Below are 23,467 nucleotides of genomic sequence, written 5' to 3'. Positions count from 1 at the left end.
ATCCCCACAGTGCCAGCAGCAACCACAGTTTCAGCCACAAACACCCCGGCAGTGCCAGAAACATCATCGCAGTGCCAGCAGACCCCCCCAGTTCCAGCCACCCCCCCGCAGTGCCAGCAGCCCCCCAGTGCCAGAAGCCCTCCATAAAGGCAGCCCCCACCACCAGTGCCAGCAGCCCCCACTGTTCCAGACACACACACACACACACCCCTTCCCAAGTGCCAGCAGCCCCCCCCCCCTAGAAATAGAGAGATAGATAGATAGATAGAAAAAAAATAAAGACAAACAGAGAAAACTTCATATACTTACCAGTCTTCACCAAGTCGATAATCCAAAATGGCCGACGATGAGGGGAGGGACAGGAAGTTACTGGGCATGCGCAGAACGGTTTCTAACGGATCCGTGTCAAAGTGGAGCCAGGACAAACGGATCCGCCCCCATTGACTTACATTGTAAGTCTGGACGGATCTGTTTGGCTCCGCACGGCCAGGCGGACACCCGAACGCTGTAAGCTGCATTTGAGTGTCCGCCTGCAGAGTGGAACGGAGGCGAAACGGAGCCATACTGATGCATTCTGAGCGGATCCTTATCAACTCAGAATGCATTGGGGCTGTACGGATCAGTTCGGGCCGCTTGTGAGAGCCTTCAAACGGAACCCCAAACGCAAGTGTGAAAGTAGCCTTACCTCTCCTCCTGCTCCCTCTTTGACCGCCTACAATCTGGCTTCCGACCCCACCACTCGACTGAGACTGCCCTTACCAAAGTCACCAATGACCTATTAACAGCCAAAACCAAGAAAAAATACTCTGTCCTCCTTCTCCTTTACCTGTCCTCTGGCCTTCAATACTGTTGACCACTCCCTTCTGTTGCAAACTCTCTCATCTCTTGGCATCACTGACCTGGCCCTCTCCTGGATCACATCATACCTCACAGACTGGACGATTAGCGTCTCCCACTCCCGCACCACCTCCTCGTCTCATTCCCTCTCTGTTGGTGTCCCGCAATGCTCTGTCCTAGGACCCCTGCTCTTCTCTATCTACACTTTTGGCCTGGGACAGCTCAGAGTCCCATGGATTTCAGTATCACTCTTATGCTGACGACACACAAATCTACCTCTCTGGTCCAGACATCACCACCTTACTATCAAGTATCCCACAATGTCTATCTTCTATATCATCCTTCTACGCCTTTCGCTTTCTAAAACTCAACATGGATAAAACAGAATTCATCATCTTTCCCCCATCTTGCTCAAACCCCCCCAACAGACCTATCTATCACGATCAATGGCTGCACACTATGCCCGGTCAACCAAGTCCGCTGCCTTGGAGTGACCTTGGATTCTGCCCTTTCCTTCCGACCGCACTTCCAAGCCCTTTCCACCACCTGCCGCCTCCAACTCAAGAACATCTCCCGCATCCACGCTTTCCTTAACTTTGAATCTGCGAAAATGCTTGTACATGCCCTCATCATCTCCCGCCTAGACTACTGCAACACTCTCCTCTGTGGCCTTCCATCTAGCACTCTCGCACCCCTCCAATCTATCCTCACCTCTCACCCTATTACTCCTTTGCCTCTCCCCTCTGCCAATCCCTTCACTGGCTCCCCATTGTCCAGCGAATTCACTTTAAAGTACTAATGTTGTGGAATCATATATATTAAGTGTATACTTGCTTGTATTATAACTAACAGTTTGCTTGACAAAATGGCCCCTGAAGCAGCTGCCAAATCCCTTACTAATCCCTTACTAAACACTTCATGATATTGCTGACTTCTGCTATTATGATATGATATGATGATATGATACGCGTGATACGTGACCTTTGGTCAAATAATGTGACAATGAGATCAATTAGTTGAGTCATAAAGTTCCCCTTTTGCTCTATATAAACCTTGGCAACACGAGTAATAAACGGAACATCTAGCATTGACTTCTCTGTGACAGTCTGTGTGTGATTTCTCTCGGCGTACGTATGCCTACCATCTGATACCGATTCGGAGCAGTACATCAACCTAGCCTGACTATTGGATCAGAACCAGAACATTTGGCGCCCAACGTGGGGCCTGAAGAGACTGGACCAGGAGAGACGAGCCAACGGACACTGGGACCGCGGCCCGTAATAAGAGTGTCACGAGGGTGTCAAGAGCCACGTATGACTCCGTTATACCCGTGGTCAGGAAGTCGCAGCGGGTGGCTGCACGCTCTATGTCTAAAGACAGTGCTGTTTCTTAATGGTAGCTTTCTGGGTTTGCCTTGCAATCCTTTTTGGCTCACTCAGGGATCCGTAGCTTCTCCTCCTCAGCTGTTTCTTGTCCAGCAATCCCAACCTCCTTATATTCCCATCTCTCACTTCGCTGGTTGCCAGATATAGAGCTTCCTGCCTGGACTTCTATACTGACCCACTGGAGCTGTGTAGCTGTGATTCCTGGTTGTTGTTCCAGAGCGTTACCCTCCGGATCCCTGTTGGGCTTTTGTTGTCCGCTGTTGTCGCCCACCTGGGATTATATGTTTGTCTGTATTGTCTGTCCTCTCCTTGGTGTTTCCCTTTAGTGTTAGTGGTGCGGACTAGTGTTCCCACCGCCCTATTCACTACGTAGGGCTCATCTTAGGGAAAGTATTTTTTTTTTAGTCTGGAGCACTGACTATTACACCATCATAACTCAAAGGAACATTCATCTACCCGGTAACTGACTTGTACTCTCTGTAATCCTGTTTGTACCATACTACCTGTATTCGTAACCTCAGACCACTGTATATATTCTGTGTGTATAGTGTTATATCTAGTGAGCCCTTAAGGCGATTTAAATATATAATTTAATCTTGTGCTGTCTTGTATCTCGATCACGATTCCCCTGTTAGCGGACTGGGCTTATATCAAACGAGAAGCTGTTGGCAGATTTCCCGGTCTGAGGAAACGCTGTTTCACTGGGTCAGTGACCAGGCACCCTCAGCTTGTTGTCTCTCTGTGCCCGTGTGGACAGGAAGAGTCGGTGTAAACTGTACCAAGCTGACCTTACATGTTCCTGTGGGAGGGCGTAACGTCACGTCTTGGTAAACCAGTGACCATACCGCGTAGTTGACGTCATGCGGGCACGAGGGGTGGTATTCCTCACAGTGGTAATATGAAGGTGTGACATGCTTTTGACCTGAAACATGGAGGGACTGCCTTGATGCACTTTATTATCCCCTCCAGTGTTTCCTCTTCTTATATCCAGTAATTGTATTTTACATGGGATTTTCTATGATTTTACATCAGTTCATCTTCTTTCCATTCAGGTTCCTAAAATATAGGATCCGCTCAGCGTATATCTCCTATATAAGATCATTCTCCTGATTGGCCCATCAAGGATGGATAGGGATGGGGACAAGATGGCAGAGAGTATAATAAATCTCACCCTAGAGATCCTCCTCCGGCTTACTGGAGAGGTGAGAGATTCTGACAATGTCACATTACATCATTTTCTCTATGTCTCGATGTATGGAGTGATATTTATTACTGCGTCTCTCCATAACCAGGAATACACAGTAGTGAAGAAGACCTCTAGTGAGCATTGTCAGGCCCCGGTATCTGAAGGACGGGGAGGAATCCTGAGCCCAATATCCAGGCCGACACCTCACATCCTGATACATGAGAAAGTCAACAGAGAGAAGATCCTAGAGCTCACCAACAAGATCATTGAGCTGCTGACTGGAGAGGTGACATCGCTGGGAATGCCGGGACATTATACAGTAACACTATGAAGGGATCTGGGTGATGACTGTATCATTGTGTTGTCAGGTTCCTATAAGGTGTCAGGATGTCGCCGTCTATTTCTCCATGGAGGAGTCTGAGTATTTAGAAGGACACAAAGATCTGTACAAGAACGTCATGATGGAGGATCACCAGCCACCAGGTAATAGACATGACTAAATACACACATCCTCTCACTAGTTATATGTAGGAAATGAATCGTCACCGTATGTTTTTCCTACAGTTAAGAAAGAGAGAACAACTCCCAGTCCTCCTCTTCTACAGGATGGTTCAGAAAAACATCAAAGCATTCCATATGATGATCAGAAAGATGGAAATAAGGTCTCATGAAAGGTTCCCTATGATCTGTAGAAGTGTTGTGAAGATCTTGTGTTAGGTCTTGTTTTATAAACCAGTATTATATGTTTTATTCTTGTATAATGAGAAAGGTGGAGATAGCAGGATTACAGCTAACTATAGACCTTGCATGTCTGGATCTTCTCACAGTTTTCTGTTCAGTAGAGACTGCTGGTTGGAATAAGGAACCAACTAGATGCCTATATACAGGAGACCTGCAAATATTTTTAGGTCAGACAATGAAACATCGCACATGTAGATCCACTGTGTCTCTTGAACAGATTTAACAAGGTTCTGCTCCGAAGTGTGTTATCTAAGTGACCCCCTTCCCTCCACTTTATCCACTGTAGAGGGATCTGGACTTTGTTGCAGGGGAACCACTAGGCTGCTGCACTTGAAGTAGTTTTAGTTTCTGTACAAGTGACTGGTGACCCACAGGGTCAGGAAAGGCAGAATACATGCAGTCCGATAAATGGTCCGTTGTCAGGGCAAGCAGCTCAGGATCAGAACGGACATCAGGCAAGGGTCAGGTCAGACAGCAAAGGGTCCAATCTAGAAGTCGGGCAGAAGTCTGTACACAGAACAGGCAAGCAAGCTTTGCATGAAACTAGCATACTAGAACCTATTGATCAGGCTTCTTTCCATGGCTTGTAGAGATTAGAGTGCATGCATGCCGGCCCTATAAGAGCCAGAGATAGTGTGTGCACACATGACCTATGGGTAGAGAAGGTCATTATCGGCAGGAAGCAGGCCTCAGCTTGTGTGGGAGGACAGCGTTATTCCAGCAGCTGGGACCACTGGGAAGGGAGAGAGGGATGTCTGTGGGACTGGACCGCTGGAGCCCTAAAGCTATGGAGCAGGTAAACCAGGCAGCAGACGTGCCCACCAGCAGGAAGGAGAGGAGCTATAGGCATGGACCGCTGCCATAGCAGATAACTCTGCTGTCATTTCATCACTTATTGTCATTGTAATTAATGATCTTTTCTGGTCACATCAAACATTCCACACGACTTCTCCATCAGTCTGCTGACTTTTACAATTTCTGTTTCACAGCTTTTAAATCTGGGTAAAGATCTGACCAATATTAAGGCTAAAGATACATATGTGAGGGGCGATGAGCAGATCATAGAGGACATTCCCACCGATAACCACCCAGGTGAGTAGTAACCACTACATGAAGCAGAGAAGACTCACAGATTCTGCTCCTTCACTGGCTACTGATGACTCCTTGTATAGTCAGGTAGTGGTGGCAGTTTGGGGGTCACATATTGTACTTTCCGACAGGTTTTCCTTTATTAGCACACAATTGTTACCGATACCAGGTGTCCCACAGTATTGATCAGAAGTTTTGGGGTTATCACCCATTCTTCTCTTTCCATAGTATTTAGAGGTTTTACTGATACTTCCGAATTTTTGGAAATAGGAAAAGCCTTATAGTAGAGCCGAAATAAAAAGAGCCACCAATGAACAGTAGCAGCTGCCTGTCTGACCATAAAGATCTCACAATGTTCTGCCCTAAAGAAGTAATCATAGGAGGACAAGTCCCCAGTGGTCAGTGACAGCTTGCCGGCCATTCTGCTCCCCACTTCCTGCTGAAGACTTCAATGCTACACCCCACTCTCCCCAGGGGCTCTGACCAATCCCAGTATATAGGGCCCCAAAAATCTCATGGCAGCTGTTAAATGGTCCCTTGTTGACACCTCGGAGAACACAGTCACAGTCCTGGTCTGACAACATATAGGATTATTGTATGTGCAGAGAGGTTTTATAGGGGAGCAGTTCTCTATTTGCCTTACACCGTGTGTTATCGGGTTCTAGACATAAATTGTAAACCCAGTGGTGTCCTAGTATCACACCCAAACAGGGAGGGGGGGAATTGTGTAATCAATATTGGAGCCACCTATAGACTGTATCTAGTAGTTCAACAAGTAATAAATTCTTCTCTGAATGTTGGTTTGCATGAAAACTTCATTTTCACTGGAATAATAAAAATATTTTTTATAACTGTTGAGATGCAAATACAGAGCGACCATTATTAACACAAAAAAAATGGCTTTCAGAATATGGAGACACAAAAAAAGTTTTTTTTTTTCTAAATGCTTTATGTAAAACTGAAACAAACAACCAAAAAAGTCATATTTGGTATTGTCGCATCCGTAACAACCTGCTCTATAAAAATACCACATGATCTAACCTGTCAAATGAACATTGTACATAACAAAAAATAAAAATGGTGCCAAAACAGCTATTTTTTGTTACCTTGCCTCACAAAAAGTGTAATATAGAGCAACCAAAAATCATATGTACTCTAAAATAGTACCAACAAAACTGCCAACTTATTTTGTAGTTTCCAAAATGGGGTCACTTTTTATTTTTTTGCAGTTTCTACTGTAGGGGGTCTGCAAATGTGACATGGCAGCTTAAAATTATCCCAGTGAAATCTGCTTTCCAAAAACCATATGGCGTTCCTTTCCTTCTGCGCCCAGCCTTGTGCCCGTACAGCAGTTTACAGAAACACCCCATATGTGGTTGTAAACTACAGAATCAGGGCAATACATATTGAGTTTTGTTTGGCTGTTAATCCTTACTTTGTTAGTAGGAATTTTTTTTTATTAAAATGGAAAATCTGCCCAAAAAGAGAGATTCTGAAATTTCATCTCCATTTTCCATAAATTTTTGTGGAACACTTAAAGGGTTAACAAAGTTTGTAAAATCAGTTTTGAATACCTTGTGGGATGTAGAGAAATTGAAATTTGGAAATTTGCTAATTTTTCCAAATTTTTGGTAAATTTTGTGGGTTTTTTTAGAAATAAAAATGACATTTTTTGACTCAATTTTACCACTATCATGAAGTACAATATGTGACGAGAAAACCGTCTCTGAATGGCTTGGATAAGTAAAAGCGTTTTAAAGTTATTACCACATAAAGTGACACATCTCAGATTTCCTAAAAATGGCAGGGTCCTTGAGGGGTTAAAAATCTTTTAAATGGAACCTGTCATATTTATTGTATTTGTTATACATTTATATAGCGCTACTATAGTCAGCAGGGCTATACAGACATTAGGATCACACTGTGTGCAAAAAAAGGGTTTGAAGGAATCCAGCTCCACTTAGTTAAAGGAATATAAATTTATTTTGCTTGCGGTAAAATCTCATCCATCAGTTACAAAAATAGCAGTCTTGTCTACGCGTTTCGGGCTACCAGAGACAATTCCAGCCCTTCCTCATGACACAGTAAGACATTAAAAATGAGACCTTTTAAAGGGGAAGGTGCACCTGTTTCCACTAATTGTCTTCACAGGCCTGCAACCGCCCCCAGGAAAAGGTGCCACACCTTCAAATAACTCTTCTCATGAAAAGAAAAAACACAAAAGAATAATCTGACAAACGGGGTGGGGTTGTCGTGTTGGACAGTGTTCTCTACAGGACCCTCATTGAGTCCATGCTCAGTGACACCACAGTATATGTCACTCTCAGCGACATCCCCCTCCCCTCTTTTCAGAGGGAATTGAAGGATATCCTGGATTTGGGGACTAAACTAGATTTCCTAACCAATAAGGAATCAGAATATATTTACATTATGTCTCCCGTTATCCCAGTGTTCCACGCACTCCCTAAAACACACTAAAATGTTTTTCCACCTCCCCTCAGGCCAATTGTAGCGGGCATCGGATCTTTTTCTGAAAGCATGTCACAATGGGTTGACTCCATACGTCAGCCGCTTATACCATTAATACCAGGTTTTCTCAAGGACACGGCGTCCGTTCTGCAAACAGTTGAAAATATTGAATGGTCCCCGAATTATGTATGGATCACAGCAGACGTAGTGTCTCTGTACACAAACATCCCTCATGAATTGGCCATAAAATCCCTAACCTGGTTCCTAAAAATATATGGGAACATTACTGCAGGCTTGCAGGAATATGTCTTGTTGGTGGTGGACTTCCTCCTCAGGCGCAATTTCTTTATGTTTACCAACAAATTTTATCTCCAGGTATCGGGGGTGTCGATGGGGGCCAAATTCTCTTCCCCCTTCGCCAATATTTTTATGGCATGGTGGGAGAGGTGTTTTCTCTTCATCGACACCCACCCTTTCTGGCACCACATCAGGTGGTATGGCCGTTACATCGATGACCTGATCCTAATCTGGACGGGCGATGTGGCGGCCATACCATCCTTTTGTGGCTACATCAACTCCTGTGTGGACACTATTTCTTTTAGTGTCCACCATGATATACGGGAGGTCTCTTTCCTGGATTTGCGCCTGTGGGGGGATCCCTCCACCAACCAAGTTTCCACCTGTACCTATAGAAAACCCATGGCAGGGAACACCACACTGTATGCGACATCCTGTCACCCAAAACATGTAAAAGCCAACATACCCAGAGGTGAAATAATACGAGCAAGAAGGAATTGCACGGAAGAAAACAGCTTTATGGACGAAGCTAGAAATATTTGCCATAGATTGGGCAAGAGAGCTTATGGCATAAAACATGTTGAGGATTGCTATACGACAGGTTTCAACTATTGAAAGGGGATCCCTCCTTTATCCTAGACAGGAAAAATCATTGCAAAAAGAGGGTTCACCCTGCAATACAGGCAAAAATAGAAATAAAAATTAAAATTACAACACTAATGGCAGTGGTAGGAAAAATTAATTTATTCGTGACTCAATATAGTACAGAGTACCCACAAATATGTCACAATATAAAAAAGCACTTTCCTGTCCTGGCATATGACAAAGAATGGACTGACATAGTTGCAGATGGAGTTAAATGTGCAGCTAGAAGAGCGCCCACAATTGCAAACTATGTCAGCCCCAGCCTGTACCAGGAAGAGAAAAAATCGTAACCAGTCTGGCTTAGGACCAAAGGGAGTTACAGGTGAGGACATCACAGGTGCATTTGCTGCACACATATGTTAATATCTAAGACCTTTGTTTCAGCTTCAAATAACAGAGTCTTCCCAGTGAAAGCGTACCTTTAATTGCAATACAACCCATGCAGTCTATTTAATCACATGCATAAAATGTAAACTGCAATATGTGGGCTGTACTATTAATGCAATTAAATCCAGAATACGCAAACACATCTCTGATGTGCCCCACCATGGCAATCGCAATGTATCTGCAGCTAGTCCGCACTTGGCTGTTTGCCATGATGGGGACACATCAGATATGGTGGTACAAGGCATAGAAAAAGTTTTTTTGCCTAAACGTTGAGGAGACCATAGAAGGAAATTATTAAATAGAGAGTCCTTTAGGATTTTTGCACTGAATAAACGTCTAGATCTGATCCTGCAGCAATAATTTATACATTATAATCCAAGTGGAACACCTTTTAGGGGATTTCTTTTCCCCCTTTTTTCCTAATATGACTTCATTACACTCCACTATTCCAGCAAAATAATTTGTGTACATCTCGCATATACCTTATGCGTATCCCCCCTTTTTTCTCTTTGCATAGGTATTTTCCACTATGTATATGTGTGGTTTAATGTTCTTTTGTGTTTTTTCTTTTCATGAGAAAAGTTATTTGAAGGTGTGGCACCTTTTCTTGGGGGCGGTTGCAGGCCTGTGGAAACAGGTGCACCTTCCCCTTTAAAAGGTCTCATTTTTAATGTCTTACTGTGTCATGAGGAAGGGCTGGAATTGTCTCTGGTAGCCCGAAACGCGTAGACAAGACTGCTATTTTTGTAACTGATGGATGAGATTTTACCACAAGCAAAATAAAATTATATTCCTTTAACTAAGTGGAGCTGGATTCCTTCAAACCCTTTTTTTGCACACAGCTGCCCGTTACCTGACTTGGGTTATCCGTGCTCACAGCTGAAGGAGGGGCAGGTGAGAGCTGCTGAACTTTCTTTTTTCTCATTAGTATCATACTGTCCCCAATGGCGCTCACAGTCTAAGTTCCCTATCAGTATGTCTTTTGGAGAGTGTTATTGACCTATTTACATGTCCCCACTGTACAAGCTGCCAGCTTTCAGAAACTGGTTTTGTTAAATTTGACAATCGGGTTGTTTGTAGGAAAAATCCACTATTCATGTGTACCTGGAGTCACTGGGGGTGTACCGCTGGATGAGGCGAGACACAGCGTCATCTCCTCTATCCTCCCCAACTTATACTCTCACAGAGCTCTGCTGGCTTCATGATGTCAGCTCCTGGCAATGTGAAATCTCGCACAGCAGAAGACATTGGCAGGGATCTTGACATCTGCTGACTGTGGTCCCAGCATCTCCTGGGCAAACACAGTGAGTGCTTGAAGCCGGGGTGTATACATATCTGTACTCTTCACATGTCAGGATCCTGGTGCCGGAACGAGGTCTTCTGTGTCTGCGTGAGATTTCTTACTGCCAGGAGCTGACATCAGGAAGCCAGCGGAGGTCTGCAAGAGCAAACTGGGCAGGATAGAGGAGAGGACTCCGTTACTCGCCTCATCCAGCGGAACGCCCCAGTGACTCCCTGAGCTATGTTTGATGACATCAGGTACATTTTAAAAGTGTGTCTTTCCTACAAACAACCTGATTGTCAAATTCAGTTTCTGAAAGTTGGCAGCTTGTACAGTGGGGACATGTAAAGAGCTCCATAGGCCACTTCTAATGACAGGTTCCCTTTAATGGATTTTTTATAACCATTTTCACTGGAATAATAAAAGTTACGTTTTCATGCAAACCAACATTCAGAGAAGAATTACTACTGGATGCAGTCTATAGGTGGCTGCAATATTCATTACACAATTTCCCCTCTCTGATTGGGTGTGAAACCCAGGACTCCACCGGTGTAGGATTTATGTCTAGAACCCCGATAACACACGGTGTAAGGAAGAATGTGAATTAAACAAATTACTTGAATATGGACATGACAGCTTCATCAATCTCTGGACGCCTGGATTATGCAATTTTGTAATGTTTGTTCATTTTTTGGCCCCCTGTTTGGGTTTTATTTTTCTTTGTTTAGTGGAGGACCTCATAAGAGGACTGCATCTGGTATTCTAAGTTGATAATATGATGGTGATAGCAGAGGTGGACAGAGGTGCTCCTTCTTCTGCCCTCCCTTTTCATGGGCATGGTGGGGGAGTGATCATCTGTCCTTTCTCTGCTGTCCCCTTTCCCCTATAGTAGTCACCATTTTGTGTTGATAACAGTGGACTAAAGATGTCCCGAGATTTGGGGTGAGGATCCATGACACGCGATCTGTGTGCCGGATTCCTCTTCCCCTCACTGGGAGTGAGGGTCCCTCTGACTCATCTCGGGGGGACCTCCTCTCCCAGGGGATATTCATCTGCCTTTATATCCCTTTAGATCATCATGGTTAGCGGCTTTTGTACCTTTGCTCTTTCTCTTGAGTGTGTGTGTGGTGGGGGGGAGGGTTTTGTGACACTTGATGGTGCCCCGAGTACTTTTTACCATGACAGTACCCATGCGAGTAGGTCCTCCCATCCAGGACAGGGAAGAGAGAAAATGGTTCACACCCCCACCACACCTCAGTTCAGGTTTCCTGTCCTCCAGATAGGATGTACCTAGAGAGCTCTTGCTCCCAGCTTGGGTCCACACCCTGGGGCTGGGGAAGGGCCGGGTCTACTCACTGTTAAGGGGCCTATCCCATGCGGCGTTGGTCTCCTCAGGGAGCAGTTCGCCAAGTCTACCTTCCTCCTGCCTCCTCCCAGCATCTAGGGGAGACGCAGTGGCCATGTTCAGGCGGCTTCGAATTCAGTCTGGTGGGGCGCATGGCATCCCTTTGCAAAGATATAGGCTGGGTGCCAATGCGCGTTCTGAGCATGTGCTTGGGGATGGGCGGCGGTAAGCTTCCGGCGTCATTACGTTACTTCATGTGATGCAACGCCAGTGGAGGAGGAACCTTTTGCCTGCTGGATTAGGCATTTGGGCCTAGTGTTTAAAGGAGGCCAAGGCGCGTTATAAATGGTAGCAGGAGAAGGCAGCCACCTCTATCTTTGCGCACACAGTGCTGTGCTGGATTCGGGTGATTTGCGACGCGCCGACCCCTTGAAATCCTCGAGGCCCACAAACCCGGTACTGGACCTGAGGAGTGGGGAAGTTCTCTCTACATATGGTGAGAGATATCCTCTCCTTATATTTATGGATTGTTGTTTGCTTTTCTTGTTATAGGTAGCAAAAACACCAGATGTCATCTAAGCATAAAGAATATAGTGGATGTAGAGTAGCTTTACCAGCATCTTATAATAGACCACTATGTCAGGGATGTTTGGATAAATTGGTTCTGGAAGAGTCACAATCCTTATCCAAAAGTATTAAGGCTTTGGTGAGATCACAAGTTAAATCATCTCTTAAGTCCCTGAAACTAAATCGGCCACGGTCACCAGAAAGGGTCGGTTACAGTATAGAGACCGAATCTGAAAACTCTGGGGAGGATGATAATTCAATTCCAGCCACAATATTCTCCAGTGATTTTTCGTAAAACAGCCTAAATCAATAGCTGACCATGTTTTTGAGGGACTGAGTCCTAAACATCATAGGGTATTTTCAGTGCATAAAAATATGGAAGCTCCTATTAGAGTGGAAAAATCAATAGGACATTTTTTTATATCAACTACAATCAAGAGAAAGTATCCCTTTGAAGAATCTGTATCTGAGGTATGGGATAGGGCCCCCACAGTGGATGCACCAGTTGCTAAGATCGGTGCTTCCATTTGAAGACCTGGGAGATCTGTTGGATAAAAATGCTGACATTTATCTTAAAAGATCTTGGGAATCAGCATCCACTAGTCTTAGGCCTGCTATTGCCGCCTCCTGGGTCTCTAAGTCTTTAAGGTTATGGTTAGATCAGCTTGAGTCGCATATTAAGTACAAGATTCCTAGAGAAGAATTACTTTCTTCTCTTCCTACCTTCCTTAAAGCAGCTGATTTCCTAGCAGATGCATCCACTGATGCAGTGCGTTTTTCTGCTACAGCGACGGCCATGTCGAATTGTGCCAGCCGCGCTATCTTGTTAAAGTCGTGGAAAGGAGCCCAGAGTTTTAAGGCTAGACTTTTTGCAGTCCCCTGTGTAGGTTCTAGGCTTTTTGGCCCCTCCTTAGATGATATTCTGGAAAGAGCTTCTGATAAAAAGAAGGGGTTCCCAGTTCCCCAGAAGCCTACCTTTTTTGTAAACCACAGTCCAATTTTAGAAAACAAATGGGAAGGCAGGGTGATTAAAAGAGAGAGATTCCCTAAAAGATCTAGCTTTTTTTTAGTTCAAGCCCCAAGAAAGTAGATCTAAGGACAAACATCAATGACGCCAGAAGTCAGGTTGGAGGAAGGTTGTCATAGTTTTTTCCTGACTGTGGGTCCATTTCCCAGAAAATATGGATTCTAGAGGTTATAAAACATGGGTATCGGATAGAATTCCTTTCTCGGCCATTTGACTTTTTTGTTCAAACAATATGCCTCAAGGATCTCCAAAAAAAAACTTTAGAATTGGAAGGTGTGGCTCCCTTAAGCAAAGGGGTGGTTTGCCCGGTTCCCAAAAGAGAAGTAGGGAGAGGGTTTCTATTCCCCTCTTTTCTGTTGGGGAAATTACCCCTGCTTCTATGATTATCGGGGTCTAAATCCAAGAAAGTTGTATGTGCACATAGAGAAAACTGATACAGACAAGATAGCTGAACCAAGTAATCTGTCTATTGTTTGAAGAATACAATCTTGTATCAAAATTTTACTGGCAGATGTCCAACAGCCGCGGGCGTCACATAACTTGAGCGAAAACCACAAAGACAGAGAAGCAAGACAGTTTCTTATCAGAAAAGGATATGAAACTAAAAAGCAGAAGTTTCTCTATTCCGAGAATAGAGAAGGTGGGGGTCAACTGTTCCCCAGCAGCTGCACGTAGCTGTCCTTTCATTGAACTCTGGTTTAGAGATACAAAATTGATTTCCTTTCTCCCACATTTCTTAGTAAGAAAGCCAAATGGATCGTTCAGAGTATTACTAAATCTGAAGAGACTAAACAGATCCCTAACTTACAAGAATTTCCATATGGAAACAATAAAGTCAACGACAAATTTAGTCTTCCAGAATTGTTGGATGGCGAGCTTGGATCTGGAAGACGCTTACTATCACATTCAGATTCATGCCTCGTACCAAAAATTCTTGAGAACAGCAGTTTGGATAAGAGGAAAGTTGTTACATCTTCAGTACAGGGCGCTGCCCTTTGGCATATCTCAGGCTCCAAGAGTTTTTACAAAGGTGGTAGCAGAGATAGCGGCCTTTGTAAGACTATCTACCTTTAGTACCGTATCTAGATGATTTTCTGTTGATTTTCCATTCAAAGGAAGAGTTTGAGAGAGAGAGATATAGATCTTCTATGTTCCACCTTAGGAGATTTGGGTTGGAAAATAAATTGGTAAAAATCAAACCTTGTTCCCTCTCAGATTTGTGTGTTTTTAGGAATCCAGTTGGACTCCTGCCATAAAATGGGAATGAATCAGGGAGCAGATTTTTTAAATTTTTCACTCCTACCTGTGTACTTTTAGAGAAGCAGTGGCTGTGCTGGGTAATATGATGTCTACTATTCCACAGATTCACTCCAGAGAGCTGCAGACGGATCTGAGATCCTGGGACGGCTCACCTTACTCTTTGGACCGAAAATTCCACCTTTCATCAAAGGCCAGGTGTTTCCTGTTATGGTGGACAATACCAAAGAATTTGTCTGCGGGAGTCCCATGGTCTTTCAAAGATCAGATAGTGTTTACCACAGACCCCAGTCCCTGGGGTTGGGGAGCTTACTCTCAGAAAAGGTACTGGCAAGGCAGGTGTGACTTAAACTCAAGGAAAGCCTCCTCCAACTTATAGCAACTAAAAGCAGTAAAGATGGCCTTTGAATTAGCCTTTCCAGAGGAAAGGAGCAAGAAAGTAATTATTTTATTCAGACAATTCAACAACAGTGGCCTACATAAATCGTCAGGGGAGAACGAAAGTTCAATATTTTTTGCTTTTGTCTGTCACGAGAAATGAGGAGGGGAAAACACGAGATAACACACAGAAGAAAATAGACAGTATCCTAGGCCTCAAAACTAAGGGAGAGGAATCCCTAGATCTCTCCCTGACTCCTGCCAATATGAGTAGCCCTGAAGGTGGAAAAACTCATATACCGGAACCTAGGCCCTGGAAATCCCTAGGAGTGTTGACGGGGAAAGAGACTACTGGTTCCTTACCCGATGAAGGAACCAGTGTCTCCCTGAGGCCTAGAAAACAACAGACACAAGCAAACAACAAAATGCCAAACAAAATGCACTTGGCTTAAGCAGAATGGAGGAGCAGAAGATCCAAAGGAACAACACCCCAGCTCAACCAACACCAGCACTAAATATCAATCTCATGGTATGCAGTTTGAGACCAAACTAAATAGGGGATGCCGTAATTAGCACAAGCAACACCTGACAAGAGGTGTGGTCATTACCAAACAACAACGCAGAGAATCAAGAGACTGTCAGTTAACCCCTTCGTGCACCAAGCCTCTCAGATCCTCTAACCACTGACATGGGAGGTACCGTGACAGTACCCCCCTTTCTACGGATGACCTCCAGACACCCAGGACCGACCTTATCCGGATTAGCCCTGTGAAAAGCTTTCACAAGGCAACTGGCATTAATGTCGGCCGCTGGAACCCAAATTCTTTCCTCTGGACCGTAACCCTTCCAGTGAACAAGATACTGGAGGGATCTACAGAGAATTCAGGAGTCCACTATCCTGGCGATCTGAAATTCCAGATTACAGTCTACCATGAAGGGAGGGGGTGGCAGGGAGGACGGTTCAGCAGGTTCGACATATCTTTTCAGTAAGGATTTGTGGAAAAAACCTTCGGTGCGGAAGGTCAAGACGAAAGGCTACCGGGTTAATAATGGCAGAGATCTTATATGGACCAATAAACCTTGGGCCCAACTTCCAAGAAGGTAGATTTAGTTTAATGTTTCTTGTGGACAGCCACACTGAATCGCCCACTCTCAGGTACGGACCACTCGCACGTCTCTTGTCAGCCATTCGTTTATACTTCTTACCCATATTTTTCAGATTATTTAGAATTTTCCGCCAAATACATAGATGACACAGAAGAGGTAAATCTTTCCTCTTGAGATATACCAGAAGTCTCAGAACCAGAAAATGTGCCAAACTGCAGATGGAACCCATATGCCCCAAAAAATTGAGACTTATCAGTGGACTCCTGCATACGGTTATTTATGGCGAACTCGGCAAAAGAAGACCACTCCTCCTGATTCTCTGAGACAAAACATTTCAGATAAGTCTCCAGATTCTGGTTAGTGTGCTCAGTCTGTCCGTTCGACTGAGGGTGAAAGGCCGAAGAGAAATACAATTGTACCCCAAAGCAAGTGCAGAACACCTTCCAGAATCTGGAAACAAATTGAGTCCCCCTATCAGACACCACATTATTATTATTATTTATTATTAAAGCGCCATTCATTCCATAGCGCTGTACATACGAAAAGGGGTATGCATACATAATACAGACAATTGCACTAATCATAAACAAGACGAGTTATAAACTGGTACAGAAGTAGAGAGGGCCCGCCCTTGAGGGCTTACAATCTACATGGTATAGGAGAAGGACACAGTAGGTGAGGGTGAAGCTGGTCATGGCGGTATGGTCACTGGTTGTAGGCTTGTCTGAAGAGGTGAGTTCAGAGGGAATACCATGTAGCTTCACGATGTAGTCAACAAACACTTGTGCAAGAGTTTTAGCATTAGGTAGTCCTGGTAATGCTATAAAGTGCAACATCTTACTGAAGCGATCAATAACTACCAGAATCACAGTTTTTCTTGAGGAATTCGGTAAATCTGTGATAAAGTCCATGGACAAATGAGTCCAAGGTCGGACGGGAAGGACAACAGAAGTAAAGATCCTGAAGGCAGAGTATGTGTCACCTTAGCGTGTGCACAAGTACTACAGGCTAACACATAGCCCTCCACATATTTACGCAACCCCGGCCAACAGAATCTACGAGAGATGAGATCGACCGTGGATCTGCTCACAGGGTGTCCTGTAAGAACTGTACAGTGATGTTCCTTGAACACCTTGTGCCGTAATTCAGACGGAACAAACAACTTCCCCGGAGGACAAGAATCCAGTGCATCTCCCTGCGCCTCCAACACCTCTGCCTCAAGGTCGGGATATAGGGCAGAAATTACTACCCCTTCAGACAAAATAGGACCAGGATCTTCCGAATCACCCCCCCCCCTCCCCCCGCCTTGACGTTCTTAATCCCAGGGCGATAGGTGACAATGAAATTAAATCTGGTAAAAACAATGACCATCTGGCCTGCCTACGGTTCAGACGTTTAGCCGACTCCATGTAAGCCAGATTTTTGTGGTCGGTAATTACCGTAATAGCTCCTTCCAACCAATGACGCCATTCCTCAAAAGCCAACCTAATGGCCAGCAATTCTCTATTGCCTACGTCATAATTTCTTTCCGCCGCCGAGAATTTCTTAGAGAAGAAAGCACATGGGCGCCATTTACTAGGTGAAGAACCTGGCAACAAGACTGCTCCTACCTCGGATGCGTCAACCTCCGCAATAAATGGCTGTGACACATCCAGCTGCACCAGTATAGGAGCAGAAGCAAAAAACTTCTTCACTGCTGAAAAGGCTTGTAATGCCTCATCTGGCCAAATTGAGACATCTGAACCTTTCCTAGTCATGTCTGTCACTTTATTAACCCCTTAAAGACCGGTCCTATTTTTATTTTTGCATTTTGAATTTTTCCTCTCAAGTTCCAATAGCCATAACTTTTTTATTTTTTCATTCACATAGCCAATTTTTTGCGGGACAAGATACATTTTTTGATGCCACCTATGTGTTGTATTGGCAAACGGGAAAAAAATTATTTGTGGGGTGAAATTGAGACGAAAAACAACAATTCCACCAAGGTTTTGAACCAACGTTCCCTGTGCACTAAAAAAGACCTGGCGTCCTTATTCTGTGGCTCAATATGATTCCAGCAATACCAAACTTGTATAGTTTTTATTTTAATTATTTAAAAAAAAAAAAAAACTTTGAAAAAAATTTCTATTTTCTTTGCATCGCCATATTCTACCAGCTATAACTTTTTTATATTTCGGTGTACAGAGCTGTATGAGGGTTTATATTGGTACCATTTTTGCGGTATGTACTTTTTTTTTATCACTGTTCAAATTTTTTTGTGGGGGGAATCGCGTGATTTGAATATTTTTTTTCCGTTACGGCGTTCACCCCAAAAGCAATTTTTTCATATTTTAATAGATTTGCATAATTTAATGCGCGATACCTTATCTTTAGTTATTCTGTGTATATTTTTATATGTAAAATTGGGAAAGGGGAGTAATTTAAACTTTTACTATTTTGGTGTTTTTTTTTTGTTTTGTTTTTTTTTTACTTAAAAAAATAAAATAAAAAAACTATTACCACCCCTTCCCCCTTAGGGGGCTAGAACGTGGTATGTTTTGATCCCTTCTCCTATTCACCCTAATAGAGCTATATTAGGGTGAATAGGAGCTGCAGGCCAGAGTCACACGGTCACTAGCGGCAGGACGGATCCGACAGGTTGTTCACCTGACGGAACAGCCTGCCGGAGGTCCCTGCCGCTAGTGTGAAAGTAGCCTTAGAAATCATAGAGGGGTCTTGTCACGGCGGGGAGTGGGGGAAACCCCCCACCGTTCGGTGTCAGAGGGTAAAGGGGATCAGCCTGGCCAAAAGGAGTAATAAGGGAGCAGGTCACCTCCTACAACATCCCTAATCCTCTCCCTGACTCCTCACGTATGAGCGGACCCCGATGGTAGGACGACTCATACTCAGGATACCTAAAGACCCTAAGTCGCCCTGGTAATCCCTCACCAAGGAGCAGGGAAGAGACGACCTGTTCATCCCAGTCATGGAGGAACAGGAGTCTCTATCTGAGGCCAGGCTGCAAGGAGAGGGGAACACATACAGCTATAGAGATGGCAGGTAAGCGAGACTAGTAACACACTTACCTGCCACAGACACACTGACTGGAACCCGTGCACAAGTGCTGCTGTCCACACCAACATTAAAAGGACACCGCACACACCACAACCACACAGGAACCCAGGACATCCATAGCTGCAATAAACGTGAGACACCATAAAAACATCTATGACCACAAGGGTGGCCCTCACTGGACAGATGGAATATAAAGACCAGGAGCATAGCTCCAGCACACACCATGGCTGGAGCACCCCCCAGCTTCAGGCGTCCAGCAGAGGCTAAATAGCCCAAGCAGCCACACCCACACACATAAACCCAGTGTTCACCAAACACTAGGAAGGGAGTTATCCCTTCCAATACCAGACAAGGGAAGGAAGCCACTTAAAGGGGAAGTGCACACACAAGCATGGAAAGCTACACGTTGCCGCAGGCAACAACATGCGTGGCAACCATGTCACAGCAATCACCCAGAAGGCCGAGACACTGCCACCGCATGCACACACAGCAACACGTTGCCGCGGGCAACTGCAAGTGTAGCAACAGTGTCACAGCGCACACCATAGGCCGTGACGGGTCTAAAATTCACATTGTAGGTGCATTCCCACTCTGAGAGACAGAAAAAAAAATAATTCAGGAAATAACATTGTATGATCTTTAAAGAATTTATTTGTATTGCACTGCGGAACATAAGTATTTGAACACCTGAGAAACAACAAGAATTCTGGCTCTCAAAGACCTGTTACTGTGCCTTTAAAAAGTCCACCTCTACTCCACTCATTAATCTAACTTAGTAGCACCTGCCTGAGCTCTTTAAAGACACCTGTCCACCCCACAGTCAGTCAGACTCCAACTACTACCATGGGCAAGACCAAAGAGCTGTCAAAAGACACCAGAGACAAAATGGTGCACCTCCACAAGGCTGGAAAGGGCTACGGGGCAATTGCCAAGCAGCTTGGTGAAAATAGATCAACTGTTGGAGCAATTGTTAGAAAATGGAAGAGGCTGTCAGTCTCCATCGGGCTCTATGCAAGATCTCACCTCGTGGGGTATCACTGATGATGAGAAAGGTGAGGAATCAGCCCAGAACTACAAGGGAGGAGCTGGTCAATGACATGAAGAGAGCTGGGACCACAGTTTCAAAGGTCACTGTCGGTAGAACACTACGCCGTCATAGTTTCAAATCATGCATTGCACGGAAGGTTCCCCTGCTCATGTCACATGTCCAGGCCCGTCTGAAGTTTGCCAATGACCATCTGGTTGAACTTTTTGGTCTAAACTTCACTCGTCGTGTTTGGAGGAAAAAGGATGAGCTGCATCCCAAGAACACCTTCCCTACTGTGAAGCATGGGGGTGGTAACATCATGCTTTGGGGTTGCTTTTCTGCGAAGGGGACAGGACGACTGCACTGTATTAAGGAGAGGATGAATGGGGCCATTAATTGTGAGATTTTCAGCAACAACCTCCTTCCCTCAGTCAGCGCATTGAAGATGGGTCGTGGCTGGGTCTTCCAACATGACAACGACCCGAAGCACATAGCCAGGATAAACAAGGAGTGGCTCTGTAAGAAGCATATCAAGGTTCTGGACTGGCCTAGCCTGTCTCCAGACCTAAATCCAATAGAACATCTTTGGAGGGAGCTGAAACTCTGTGTTGCTCAGTGACCGCCCCGAAACCCTACAGATCTAGAGTAGGTCTGTGTGGAGGAGACCTGTTGCAGTGTGTGCAAACCTGGTCAAGAACTACAGGAAACGTTTGACCTCTGTAATTGCAAACAAAGGCTTCTGTACCAAATATTAACACTGATTTTCTCAGGTGTTCAAATACTTATGTTCAGCAGTGCAAGACAAATACATTCTTTAAAAATCATACAATATGATTTTTAGATTTTTTTTATTTCTTTTTATTCTGTCTCTGAGTGGGAATGCACCTACAATGTGAATTTCAGACCCCTCTATGATTTCTAAGTGGGAGAACTTGCAAAATCGCAGGGTGTTCAAATTACTTCTGTTCCTCTCTGTGTATATGTATGTGTGTATATATATATATATATATATATATATATACATATATATACACACACACACACACACACTGTATAAGCATGTAATGTGTATGAGTAATGCTCAACATCTGTACAGTATAGTCATGTAATTTGTGTGTGTGTCTATGTTGTATGTACTTACATGTGTGTAATTTAATGATGGACCTTTATATGTGTGAGTGATCTATCTTATTATATAGGCTGGGATCATATCATGTTTGCGATATATGTTTAGTTTGTACATTGGGAAAACTGCCAACATAAATCGTAAATTTTGGTCTCCGTCTATACATAATTATTCCATACAACTATATCCAGTAAAAAAATAAAAAGTTAAATGTCACTGTATGGTATCTGTCATGCACATCAATTCAATGTATACATCCTGGGTGTTTATGTTAGAGCCCATAAATGTGATATGAACAGAGCATTATATGTACAGTACATGCCGGTATTATTTATATGTATGTGGCATATGAGCAATATTATATTTACTATATCTGTGAGGTAGATAGAAGGTGGACTTCCATCTTCAATTTCTGGTGTGTTTTGTGCTTAAGTGCAGTTAGCGGTCAGTGTGTGAGACGGACACCAGCTTATAGCACTGACTGACAGATCCCTTGTGAATGCTGGCTTCAGCACAAGAGTGGAAAATACAAGTGAACAGCCTGGTGACCTAACATCATCTACTGGTCTACTGTCAGATTGTTATGTTTTCCCATAGTTGATATTTGAATTTTGCTCAATGACTTGTAATTTGCATGGATTTTCTTTATATAGAACTGTTAGAAAATATATATAATTTTAAGGTTCTATTATTTAAAAAATTTTAAACTCAGATTTATTCTTGTGTATGTATCCTCAGCCTTTCACAGCAAAGATCTATCATCTGATCCTTTGGATGGATTTCAATCATCTGATTCATCACAGACTGTTAAGCAAAATAAAAGCCACAGAAGAAGTGTTCATCATCAAAGAAGTCATACAATGGAGAATGCTCTTTCATGCTCAGAATGTGGGAAATGTTATAAATCTAAATCACATCTTGTTAGACATCAGAGAATTCACACAGGGGAGAAGCCATTTTCATGTTCAGAATGTGGTAAATGTTGTAAATCTAAATGGGAACTTACTAGACATGAGAGAACTCACACAGGGGAGAAGCCATTTTCATGTTCAGAATGTGGGAAATCTTGTATATCTAAATCAGATCTCATTAGTCATGAGAGAACTCACACAGGGGAGAAGCCATTTTCATGTTCAGAATGTGATTTTATTTTTAACCGTAAATCACATCTTGTTAGACATCAGAGAATTCACACAGGGGAGAAGCCATTTTCATGTTCAGAATGTGCGAAATGTTTTCAGCGTAAATCACTTCTTCTTATCCATCAGAGAATTCACACAGGGGCAAAGCCATTTTCCTGTTTAGAATGTGGGAAATGTTTTACTGATAAATCACATCTACTTAATCATCAGAGAATTCACACAGGGGTGAAGCCATTTTCTTGTTTAGAATGTGGGAAATGTTTTACTGATAAATCTACTCTTGTTAAACATCAGATAAGTCACACAGGGGAGAAGCCATTTTCTTGTTTAGAATGTGGGAAATATTTTACTCGTAAATCAACTCTTGTAAAACATCTGAGAATTCACACTGGGGAGAAGCCATTTTCTTGTTTAGAATGTGGGAAATGTTTTACTCGTAAATCAATTCTTGTTATACATCAGAGAACTCACACAGGGGAGAAGCCATTTTCATGTTCAGAATGTGGGAAATGTTTTCAACATAAATCACTTCTTCTTATCCATCAGAGAATTCACACAGGGGCGAAGCCATTTTCCTGTTTAGAATGTGGGAAATGTTTTACTGATCAATCAAATCTAGTTGCACATCAGAGAATTCACACAGGGGAGAAGCCATTTACTTGTTTAGAATGTGGGAAATCTTTTCCACAAAAATCACGTCTTACTATACATCAGAGAATTCACACAGGGGCGAAGCCATTTTCCTGTTTAGAATGTGGGAAATGTTTTACTGATCAATCAAATCTAGTTTCACATCAGAGAATTCACAGAGAGTAAAAGCCATTTTCTTGTTTATAATGTGGGAAATCTTTCATACAGAAATCAAATCTTGTTAAACATGAGAGAATTCACACTGGAAAGAAGTGATTTTAATGTTCAGAATGTGATAAATAGAGATGAGCGAAATTTGGAAAAATTTTATTCTTCATCTTGGTCAAATTTGAACAAGAAATTTCATTCGTTCCGAAATAACTTGTCACAAATCACTATGCTAAAACCCCATTCAGCCTATCAATCAATGAGACCATTTTTAATGGCCCCTTAGATCGAAGTGCACCCATCTAAGAGCCATTAAAAACG

At 43.5% G+C, this 23,467-nt stretch overlaps 2 protein-coding genes across 9 annotated transcripts in view; both read left to right on the top strand.

The window, feature by feature from the left end:
* The window catches only part of LOC120999536 (zinc finger protein OZF-like), a 2,085,412-nt gene that overhangs the window by 200,779 nt on the left and 1,861,166 nt on the right, over positions 1-23,467 (top strand). The gene's annotated exons all lie outside the window — the stretch shown is intronic.
* LOC120999548 (gastrula zinc finger protein XlCGF17.1-like) lies at positions 4,810-23,165 on the top strand. 2 transcript variants are annotated; one of them, XM_040430521.1, is made up of 2 exons: positions 4,810-5,241; positions 21,945-23,165. In XM_040430521.1, the coding sequence occupies exon 2, from the start codon at positions 22,067-22,069 to the stop codon at positions 23,162-23,164; it is 1,098 nt and encodes a 365-aa protein (XP_040286455.1). In that variant the 5' UTR covers positions 4,810-5,241; positions 21,945-22,066; the 3' UTR covers position 23,165. The 2 variants fall into 2 exon arrangements, with proteins under 2 accessions (XP_040286455.1, XP_040286456.1); XM_040430522.1 differs by lacking the exon at positions 4,810-5,241 and adding an exon at positions 14,657-14,838.

This window comes from Bufo bufo, chromosome 4 (assembly GCF_905171765.1).
Source record: "Bufo bufo chromosome 4, aBufBuf1.1, whole genome shotgun sequence".
NCBI lineage: Eukaryota > Metazoa > Chordata > Amphibia > Anura > Bufonidae > Bufo > Bufo bufo.
This window is presented reverse-complemented; position numbering and strand designations above follow the sequence as displayed.